At 39.7% G+C, this 11680-nt stretch overlaps 1 protein-coding gene across 1 annotated transcript; it reads left to right on the top strand.

Annotated features, from left to right (window-relative positions):
- The first annotated feature begins 9270 nt into the window (after positions 1 to 9270).
- On the top strand, positions 9271 to 11083 carry RETNLB (resistin like beta). Its single transcript, XM_036446763.1, has 4 exons — positions 9271 to 9383; positions 9541 to 9689; positions 10178 to 10255; positions 10823 to 11083. Exons 2-4 carry the CDS (start codon positions 9566 to 9568, stop codon positions 10948 to 10950), a joined length of 330 nt encoding a protein of 109 aa, XP_036302656.1. The 5' UTR covers positions 9271 to 9383; positions 9541 to 9565; the 3' UTR covers positions 10951 to 11083.
- The last annotated feature ends 597 nt before the right edge of the window (positions 11084 to 11680 follow it).

An 11680-nucleotide genomic window follows, 5' to 3' on the forward strand; every position in this document is an offset into this window, starting at 1 on the left:
TGCATCCAGAGAAAAGAATCACTTTGCTATTTTATTTTATGGCTACATTTACAGTATTGTATAAAACTTTTTGGCTTCGTAACTTTCAGGATTTCCCTCTTCTATAACCAGTGATTCCAATGAAATGTGAAATAAACTTAAAATTAGCAAAGGCCAAGTCTCATCCCATCCCTTGGATTTCATTTGGGCTTGAAGAAGTGGGGCAACATGGTACAAAGTACAATGCAGAGAAGCAGAGACACCTGGGTGTACTCCCAGCTCTGTGCCCACAAAGTCACTCATTTGTGACGTGAGGTAGGCTATGGCAATTGTCTCAGGCTTAGGTTGGATTTTCCTTTCAATGAAGGGATAGAATTAAATAAATCTCTAAGGACCCTGATAAGCTCTAAGAGTCTGATGCTATACTCGGGCTGACATCCGAGACACAGTCTCATGGGCCACATCTTCAAGTTCCTATTCCTATAATGATACATGGGTTACTAAGGGGTAGAGTGTTGGGAAGATAGATATTTTAGAGGAAAAAGTTAATGTAGACCTTTGTGCCATTCCTGCCTAATATTTCTGAGGAATTTCTCATTTCTCTGGACAAGAAATAAAGATTTTAAGAATATCTTAAACAATACTGTGGAACCCTATCTCTCCTGTACTCTTGGAGGTCCTCCTGGGTAAGCAGCTCTGAAGGGATCAGGGAGTGCAGCCATGCACCCCCTCCATCTGCACTGTGAGGAAGAAGGATCCCAGAACTTTGCTGACCCCCAGCTGGGGGTACACTCAGAGCCATCTGTAGATACTTTGCATAAATTGTGCTCTTTCAATGAGGAAAGCCACACATATACAAAAACATACTCACTGCCTATTTGCTGACCCACTGCAGACCGTCCAGGCTCACCCATAATGCTGAATTCAGCTGGAAAGCTGGCTGGTCTAGAAGGTCCCTGGTGCCCTTACTGATGTCTGGCGGTGGTGCTGGCTGTTGGCTGGGGAAACTTGGTCTTTCTCTGCGAGGCCTCTTCTCCTCAAGTCAGCTGGACCAGCTTTCTACACGGTAATACCAGGGCAACACTTTTAGGAAAAAAGAGAAGGCCACAAGGTTTGTTATGGATGGCCCAACTTTAAAGTTGTACAACATTACTTTTGCTACATCCATTGGTCAAAGCAAGTCAGATTTAGAAGGTGGGAAAACAGACTCTGTCTCTTTATGAGAGACACAATAAAGTTAAAGAGACATGTGTGCAGGAATTGGAGGGCTGGTTGCAACCTTCTTCACCTCTATCTACCACAAAAGCTTTTAAAATAATAAGGAAGTAAAACATCCTAATAATAGGAAAAGTAGAATGTATCAGTAATGATGAATAAGGAAATAAAAATCCCCCTTCATCCTACTGTCCCAGGACTGTTAATATAATCAGTACATATATTTCCAGCATTTTTCTGTTCATCTTTATACCAGGTCTAAAAATACATACTTTTTTGTGCCCTAATTTTTATAACTTGAAAGTATGTTCTAAACATTTTTTCATGATGTACCTTATAGCTCATGTAATGAATGTGCCATCATTTATTTAAATATTTTACTATTATAAATAGTAATATAACAAACTTTTTCATATAAATTTGTGTTTCGTTTTTCTTTAACCCTGGTGAATCTGAGAAGTGAAAACTGACATATTCAGCTATCTATCTGAATTTGTATATCATTGTCAATTAATAAAGTTGAACATTTTCTCCATTTTCATCAGCCAATTCCATTCTCTCTTACTTCTCTTTCTGGAAATATCAAGGAGAGAAAGTAGAGAAGGAGTCTTAATGGAAATCCTTTGTTTTGTCATTAGTCTCTTTTCATCTAGACAAGTGGTTAACTATAAATGTGAGTGCTTAAAATTGGTAATAAGAATTATAGTTTACTAGTCAAAGAGATCAGTTCTGGTAAAGCAGAGGAAAAGGGAGGAAGGAAGGAAAGAAGAAAGGAAGGAAGGAAGGAAGGAAGGAAGGAAGGAAGGAAGGAAGGAAGGAAGGAAGGAAGGAAAAAGGAAGGAAGGAAGGAAGGAAGGAAAAAAGAAAGGAAGGAAGGAAAAAAGAAAGGAAGGAAGGAAGGAAGGAAGGAAGGAAGGAAGGAAGGAAGGGGAAGAAAGGAAGGGAGAAAGTGAGGGAGGAGGAAAACAAGGAGAAAGAAAAGGAATAAAAAGTTTGGTGGAGGGAAAGAGAGAGAAAGGTAAAAAGTTATAGGCTCAAGAAAAGGCAGAGAGGTGGGAAAGAAACCCTAGAATTAATTTAATAAGCATAGATGGATCAGGGAGGTTTAAAAAAGTAATAGTGGCTGGATGTCTATGCTGAGCTAGATGAGGGAACACGAGGCCTGAGAAATAGGGAGAATGGGCAACCCATTACTGCATCTGCATAACTCCGTGGTTGCCTTTTAAAAATGACAAAAGCGTTAGAATCCTCATGGTATATTTCAACAGCATGAGAAACTCTATTTTGGCCTTCTAGTTGAGGCAGGATAGAACCAGATAAAAAGGTAAAATAAATTCTTAGGCCAACATTTATCCTTTCATTTATTTAACCAACCAACCAACATCTATTGACACCTGCCATAAGCCAAACACTCAGTACTGGAGGTATAGAGAAGAATAAGAAATAATCCTTGCCCTAAAGCAACTTAAAGTCTAGTAAGGCATCGAACATTGAGGAAAAGAAATAACTAGGCAGTGCAGAGGCATCTGTTCATGACTAATTATTCAGGCAATGAATCTATGACATGTCCCCAATGAGATCTTTGCTTTTGAAGTTATTTGGGGTATTAAGCTTCTTACTACTAAGAATAAACAAGTCAGAAACATGGCTTTCCCCCACAAAAGCATAACTTAAGCTAAGCTCCCCCATCCAGAATCTTCCCAGGTGTGTTTGTTCTCAAATCACAACCATTACCAAAGAAGATACCTGGCTCAGCCACCAGCTTTTCCAGAACCAGTCTTCAACTGTGAGCCTCTAATTCCTGGTGTCAAGCAGGTCACCCAATTCAGACTCCCTCTGCTTTCACGTGAGTTTTGGATCGTGGTGTCCTTTTGTGGTAGTAGAATTCAATCAGGATCAGCTCAGTCCTGAGCTAGAAGAGTTGTCATGGCAGGTGATCCCAAGGTGAATCTGTTGATGTAGGCATGACTTATGTCACCTTTAAACTACTCTCCTGAAATGCTGTATACTTCCACAGGCCTGTGGCTCTTCGAGCCTCTATCAAGCTCATCCTCTTTCCTTTCACTTCCTCTTCTCTATTATCTCCTTGCCTAGACCTTTTACTTTCATTATCCACTTCCTAGTGTTCCACCTTGTAATTATTCTTCATCCATAATCTCTGTCTCTTGCCTATGCTTTTGTTCACACTCTACAGCTTAATCTATTAATCAAGTATTACCACAACTAACTTTACAATAAATAATGCCAAGAGAATACTGCTGTCTTTTTCAGTTATTTCCCATCTCCAAAGGGACAACATTGTTTTTTTTTGTTTGTTTGTTTTTTGTTTTGTTTTTTAATATTTTATTGATTTTTTTTTGCCCCCCTCTCTCCCTCCCTCCCACACATCCCCTCCCTCCCCAGAGTTTTGTGTCCATTGGTTGTACTTATATGCATGTATAAAAGTCCTTCGGTTGATCTATTATCTCCCTCAGATCTTCCTCCCCTCCACGCTGTAATTTGACAGTCTACTTGTTGATATACTGTCTCTATATCTATCTTTTGGTTCATCAGTTTATAATGCTCTTTATTATCCACAAATGAGTGAGGTCATGTGGCGTTTCTCCTTCATTGATTGGCTTATTTCACTCAGCATGATGTTCTCCAATTCCATCCAGGTTGCTGCAAATGATGAGAATTCCTTCTTTTTTATGGCAGCATAGTATTCCATTGTGTAGATGTACCATGGTTTTTGGATCCAATCATCTGCTGACGGGCACCTAGGCTGTTTCCAAATTCTGGCTATTGTAGATTGTGCTGCTATGAACATAGGGGTGCATATATCCTTTCTGATTGGTGTTTCTAGTTTCTTGGGATATATTCTTAGAAGTGGAATTACTGGGTCAAATGGGAGTTCCATTTTCAGTTTTGTGAGGAAACTCCACACTGTTCTCCACAGTGGTTGCACCAGTCTGCATTCCCACCAGCAGTGCACGAGGGTTCCTTTTTCTCCAAAACCTCGCCAACACTTGTCGTTTGTTGATTTGTTGATGTTGGCCATTCTGACAGGTGTGAGATGGTACCGCATTGTTGTTTTGATTTGCATCTCTCGGACAATTAGTGACTTTGAGCATGTTTTCATGTGCCTTTTGGCCTTCCTTCTGTCTTCTTTTGAAAATGTTCTATTTAGGTCCATTGCCCATTTTTTAATTGGATTATGTATCTTCCTTTTATTTAGTTGTATAAGCTGTTTGTAGATGTTGGAGATTAAACCTTTATCAGTGGTATCATTTGCAAATATGTTCTCCCACACTGTGGGCTTTCTTGTTGTTTTGTTGATGGTTTCTTTTGCTGTAAAAAAGCTTTTTATTTTGATGTAGTCCCATTTATTTTCTCTTTAGCTTCCATTGCCCTAGGGGTAGTATCAGTGAAGAAGTTCTTTTGGCATACGTCTGAGATTTTGCTGCCTGTGGATGCTTCTAGTATTTTTATGGTTTCCCGTCTGATGTTTAAGTCCTGTATCCATTTTGAGTTTATTTTTGTGAATGGTGTAAGTTGGTGATCTAGTTTCATTCTTTTGCCTGTGTCTGTCCAATTTTCCCAACACCATTTATTGAAGAAACTGTCTTGACTCCATTGTATATTCGTGCCTCCTTGGGACAACATCTTTGGACAAATCAATTTGCTCAGCCATTGGGGAAACTCCTTTGACTAGTGGAGTGCAAATTTTCTTTTTATAGCTGACTTGTGCCTGATTGGAACCTTGATGAGTAAGGAGTCTTTATGGTTTCACTAACTGAAAGCATCAACTTATCAAGTTTTAAATAACCAATTTTTCCTTGCTTAATGACACGGAACTCTGCAGTCTTAATCAGGTACCTATATAACCCCTGAGTGGATTCCAAGAAAATTTGTGAGGGATGTTTTGCTCTGTCTCCAAGCAAACCGATGATTAATCTCTATTCAGGGCACGCCAGCTTTTCAGTTTTTATCTGCATCTCATTTTTTATATATACTATCAACCTGGCTGATTTCTCATGTACTCTAAGGCAGCGTTTTTCAACCGCTGTTCCGCGGCACCGTAGGTGCAGACAAGACAAGAATTTTATAATTTTTCACTATTTTGTTTACTTAATATTTCATAATAAAGTAATTATAAAATACTTTCTTTGTGTTTATTTGATTCCTATTCAAGAGAATTACTTTATATATATCAATATAGGCACAGAGTTAAATTTTTTAACATTTTCTAATGGTGGTGTGCCTCGTGATTTTTTTCATAAAACAAGTGTGCCTTTGCCCAAAAAAGGTTGAAAAACACTGCTCTAAGGTATATGAATCAACAAGATAAAATAGCAGTACTTCAGTGGTTCAAGGCTCACCAGCTCTAGAGAAAAACAGACCTAGAAACTCCTGTTTGAGATATCTGTAAGCTTCCTGTGGCTCTTGGTTTTCTTGGTCATCTATTTTCTTTTTCAGATGCACCATGAGTTTTAAAAATTAATTTTACATTCAAATTCAATTTATAAACTATAGACATGTGTTAATTTATATGTTTATTCTAAACCATATATAAAACAGAAAATACTAAAGAATAAGAAAAATAAATAAAGTAGAAGCTCTGTTATTTACCTATGACCCAATGGATCATTTGTGTACCTTTAGGGTTCTACATTCCACACTGATGAACCCAGCTCCTGTGTACAAACAAAGGCAGAGGAAAACAGTGCTGGCCTTAGCTTAACCTGGAACAGACGACCTTGTCAACCCCAGCCCCATCTTTCATACCTTTACTTTCTTTAATTTTCCTGTTACTTTTACCCAGAGGATGTTTACAGCTTCTATTCTATGCTACCTACTCTTCAAACTTTATTTATATAAAATAAAATACAAGTTAATCAAAAGATAATTGCTTGGAAGGAGGGGATAAGAAAGACTTAAAATGTACCTTCACATTTGGGTCATTAAAAAAGGAGTGCACTCTTAGGAAGAGAGTAGCTCTAGGAAGAGAGAAATGTTAAAAGACTTCCCATAGTCTATCTACACATGTTGGAGGAACAAAAACCTTTCTTCCACCCTCTCTGTATAAGATGATAATCATTTTCCAGAAATGCAGAGGCAATGTCCTTGTACCATAAGCAGTGATCACCAGTGGTAAGGGTGCAGGCAAAAAGCACTGTTCATTGTCTATAGAGAACTTAAAAATTCGTATAAAAGTCAACTCAATTTTTATTATTACCATATACTGGCAATTCTAAATAATGTAGATGGTAAAACACTCTTTCCCCAAAACACTGACCCAAACAATTGCTGTGATTACTGTTGAGTTTTGATAATGATATGTAAACTTCAAATTAGCAAATACTTATTTTAGAGTCATGTTCTACATGGAATTAATTCAGAAAACTCCTCTTGTATAGTAAGTCCCCACATACTCAGTAAAGGCCTTCATTTTTGTTGATTCTTAACAGTTCAGAAATGTTCAAGTTTACATTTGTGTCATCAATCCCTATGCTACTAAATATTTCTGCAATTAAACAGTAGATTCCAAACGAGCAGTGACAACTCAGTGCTTATAAAGACAAATTAGCAGAACTCCAATTACATCAATTTGGTCATTCAATATTATTATGAGGAGTTTAATTGTGCTTCAAAATATAAATTAAAAGATTGTGCAAACTGAGAGGTATAATATTATATTGGTAAATACAGATTTTAGTTGGCACAAAAAGATTAGATGTGAACAATATATTTAAATTCACATTCATTCTTTTAATAGTTATTTTTGTTTTAAAACCAAATAATGAATAAAAACTAATGATTATTATTGATCATTACATAATAATGACTGAAAATAATTTGTTGTGACAGAGGTGTTGGAAGTGGTCCCCTCTGGGTGTCCAATGCACTAGGCATGCCACTGAATGCAAGTGTTACCCAGAAGTGCTACTCACTATACCTGTCCAGGCTCCGTTTAATCTAAGAATACTCTTGTGTAATCCTGTTCTCTTCTGTTTCCCTGCCATTATCAGCAAACTCATCAGCTGATGCCATTGAATTCCTATTTGCAAATCAACATCCTGGTCATCTACTTTCTTAACCTGAGTCCTAAACTTTTTTCTCATCTTCTTTTTTTAGATTATCTATGTATGTACAAATTACTCTCAGATTTATGTCTTTGACTCTGACCTTTCCCCTGAACCCCATCCTTCTTTACCAATTGCCTATGCCACAGTTCTATCTGGATGTTTAACAGGCATATTAAATTTATCATCATCATCAATATTCTGGTGATAGCTACTCTTCTTCCAGGATTCCCCATTTCAATAAATGGCATCATTTTTCAGTAAGTTGTTCAGAATAACCTTCATCTTTCACTGTTCTCTTTCCCCTGTACCCCACACCTAATCCACCAGTGAGCTCTAAAAAGGCTCATCCTTCTATCTATATCTAAGCCAAATACATACAATCTCCATTCCTTCCCTGACTACCTCTGAGATCTGGAACTCTGCAAACATTTCCTGCCTTGTCTCCTTGTTTATCTGTTTTTCCTCCAGTTTCTTTCCCACAGGGGCCTTAGTAAGCTTTACAAAACATAAATCATCTTGTGTTATTCTCCTGAACAAAACACTCCAGTAATTATCTGTCCAATTTACAATGAAGTCCAAAGCCCTTTATTGATTTAACAAGATTTAATGACATGGCCCTGGTTGTATTTTTTTTTTTTTTACCTCTTTTCTAACTTTTCTTTCCCTTATTCACTTCACTCACTCTGATCACTCACTGTCTTTGTAGCTATTCATTCAACACACCAACCATCTCCTTACCTTAACCTCTCTTTTTAAAATATATATTTTTATTGATTTCAGAGAGAAATGTAGAGGGAGAGAGAAACTCAATGGTGAGAGAGAATCATCTATAGCACATGTGTCAAACACAAGGCCCGCAGGCCAAATCCGTCCCGCCAGGCCTTGCAATGTGGCCCGCACCGTGCTGTCATCACTGCACCCCGCTGCGTTTCCATCACAATGACAGTTTATGACTGTTCAGTAAACCATTCGGCCCGCGATTTAGGCTGGATTTTAGATTTTGGCCCCTTCTCTGATTGAGTTCGACACCCCTAATAGGCTGCCTCCTGTACAGCCCCCACAGGGGATGAGACTGCATCCTGGACATGTGCCTTGACCGAGAATCCAGCTGCGACCTCCTGGTTCTAGATCAACACTCAACCACTGAGCTATGCTGACTGGGCTCCCTGCCTTGGGCTCTTTACACCTGTTTGCCTCTTAGCCTGAAACATTTGCCCCAACTCTTCCTCTGTCTCACTGCACGTACACCTTTCCAGGTCATTGCTCATAGGTTACCTTTTCTGAGATGCCGTCCCAGAGCACACTGCATTATAAGCAACAGCACAGAGGCACACTCAGTTGTCTTGCCTGATTTCTTTTTCTTCATAGAATTTTTAAATATATGACATATTATATATTTATCTCCCACATTGCAATCTAGTATCAAGAGCACAAGAACTTTGCTTGCTCAGGATCTCCGCTGACCATGTGATACCTGCCACCTTGATGAGACAAGGTCAAAGACAAAAAGTCAATAAACTCAGACTGGTGGAGAGAAAGGGGGAAAAGATCAGGTTGATAATGACCCTGTGGATTCTCCAAAAGAGCCTTGGAATCTAGCACCATTCTCTGGTTAAGTAAACAGTACACTTCTTTGTTTGTACAATACCAGTCATCAAATTTTCTACTTTCCAACAGGTGGGATTAGCCTGGGAAAATAAAATCATGTCTTAACAGGTGATGAGTAGAGCCCTCACTCAATAGACCATAAATAACCTTTTCCTGATTTAAAAAAACAACACACAAAAAAAACAATTGGCCTGTAATCCAGGGCAGTCAACAGAAAATCCATGTGCCAGCCTTATCAGATTGCCAAGAAGAAAAGAGAGGGAAGAACAGCAAAGCCAGATAATTTTCCTTGGCACTAGAGATGCAGAACAAAGACAGCCAGTATTTACCAAAGAAAAACTAAAGTTCATTACTGTTGTGTGCACTCCCCAATTGGCAGCATCTCTGAAAATATACTACGGAATGTGTTTGCATGTGTGCACGTGCTTGTGTGTTAAGCAGTACCCGGGTTATAAAACATCCTTGCCTGAAGGATTTTTTGCAGACCTTTGCAGACCTTTTCTGAGCTTTTTGGTAAGTGAGTCCTCTCTGCAGCCACCTTCCCTACTTATCCAACCCACTTAGAGAGATCCAAACTCCATCCGGACATTTCTCCACGTTCTCTTCTCCCTTCCTTCCCAGCCACACTGGGGTTCAGAGCTTTTAACTTTGTTCCAATCTTTCCTCCCAGCTCCAGGATACTGCCTTTCCACAAAATGAAGCCTACTACTTGCAGCCTTCTCATCCCCATCCTTCTCCTGCTGATGAGCCCAGGGAGAACGGAGCAGTCTTTAGACTCCATTGTGGATGAAAGGATAAAGGAAGCTCTTCAAGGTTTGGGTAATTGACTAGAACTGGGGGAAATGAGACAATAGCCCCTGATCATGCTGCCTGCTCCTACACCCTAGCTTCTCTGCTATACCATCCCTGAAGCCCAATCTCTAATCACTCCACTCAAGCCCAAGATTCCTCCCCAGGGCTTCCCCACTCCCTCATCTCCTTTTGGACTCTTGGCTAAAAGTTCAGATTTCCTTGATATAATGAGACTGATGGTGCTGATGATGAGGGGGAAGAGGAGGAGGAGGATAGTAATAATTTATGAACACTCACTGTGAATGAGGTATGATGAAAAGCTTTACATAGATTATTTCAGTTAATTTTCACTTTCTGGGGTAAGTACAACTATTGTTTTCATTTGAAAAATGAGAAAACTAAGCATTAAAACTAGTTATTCATGGACATAGGTGCATATTTGAGGAAGAAGGAGATTTAGGAGGGCATTATGGGAAACAGAGCATGGGCAATACCCCTTCTTCTCTTCTACTTAGACTGCAATCCACATGCCCCAGCAAGCATCTCATGTACCAGTGTCACCAACTCCGGCAAACTGTCCTCCTGCCCTGCAGGTAAGTAATTCCATGAGGAGGGATGGGGGTAAGATGCCCTGTAATCTCCCCTGTCCATCCCCAGCTGAGTAATGACTCCTGACTCCCAGAGATCGCTTACCCATTCTCATTTCTCTTAAGGAAGCTACTGAAGGATCTTAGGTTTCTGCCTCTTCCCTCCCCACCTTCCTTTCATGACCTGATATATGAGCCCTTCCTCTTAATGGTCCTGTTATAATCCTATCCCCTACCAAGTCCCCTGCCATTTATTGTTCTTTTTCAACCTATTGCCCTGTTTCAATGGGTAGAGGTGAATTTATCATGAATGTGAGGGAACAGAAGTACCTAGGCCCCTCACTTTCACAGATCTCCTCCATGGCCATATACTAAATTTTTTATTTTATTAAAAAGGACTTTCACAGTGGAATTATCTTTAGACCTCTCAAAACCTAGATCTATCTCCACTCACCACCGCCTTCCGTCTGAAATTCATCATATATATTTTTGATGTTATCATACTGGCTAAGGTCTCCTCTAGCTTCTCAAAATCTCAGAGCTCTGACCTCCATGTCTTATGTGCCTATACAGGAACTTCTGTCACCGGCTGTGCTTGTGGTTATGGCTGTGGCTCCTGGGATATCCGAAGGGAAACCACGTGTCATTGCCAGTGCAGTGTGGTCGACTGGACCACTGCCCGCTGCTGCCGACTGGTCTGAGGAGGAGGAGGAGAACCCCATTGTGTGATCATGACTGCAATGCACCAGGACCCCACACAGGAAACATGACTCAAAGTCTCCCTTTCATTTGTTAACCCTGCTTCTCCGCTAATAAAGGCAATTTATGCATCTATCTGTGTATACATATATTTATTTATTTATTTATTTATTTTAATATATTTTATTGATTTTTTACAGAGAGCAAGAGAGAGGGATAGAGAGCTAGAAACATTGATGAGAGAGAAATATCGATCAGCTGCCTCTTGCACACCCCCAACTGGGAATGTGCCCGCAACCAAGGTACATGTCCTTGACCGGAATCGAACCTGGGACTTTTCAGTCCGCAGGCCGACACTATCCACTAAGCCAAACCGGTTTCGGCTACCTATATATATTTAAATTTATCTTTATTGTTGAAAATATTGCAGATGTCCCCTTTGTGTCCCCTCACCCCCCATTGACCCCCTCTACCCTGCACCACCCCTCCCAGGCCTTCATCATACTGTCTGTGACCATAGGCAATGCATATATGCATATAAGTTCCCCAGTTAATCTCTCTCCATCCATCCTTGCCTTCCCTCTAAAATTTGTCCTATATATTTTGATGTTACCACTTCTGCCTTAGGATTCCTTTAGCCAGAGAATGTTTCTAGCATCCCAATTACTCCATCTTAGCAAGAATTAGGAAAAATATGAGGAAAATGGGGAAAGTTGAGATGGACACTCTCGT

The sequence above is a fragment of the Pipistrellus kuhlii genome, unplaced genomic scaffold, assembly GCF_014108245.1.
Source record: "Pipistrellus kuhlii isolate mPipKuh1 unplaced genomic scaffold, mPipKuh1.p scaffold_m20_p_2, whole genome shotgun sequence".
Classification (NCBI taxonomy): domain Eukaryota; kingdom Metazoa; phylum Chordata; class Mammalia; order Chiroptera; family Vespertilionidae; genus Pipistrellus; species Pipistrellus kuhlii.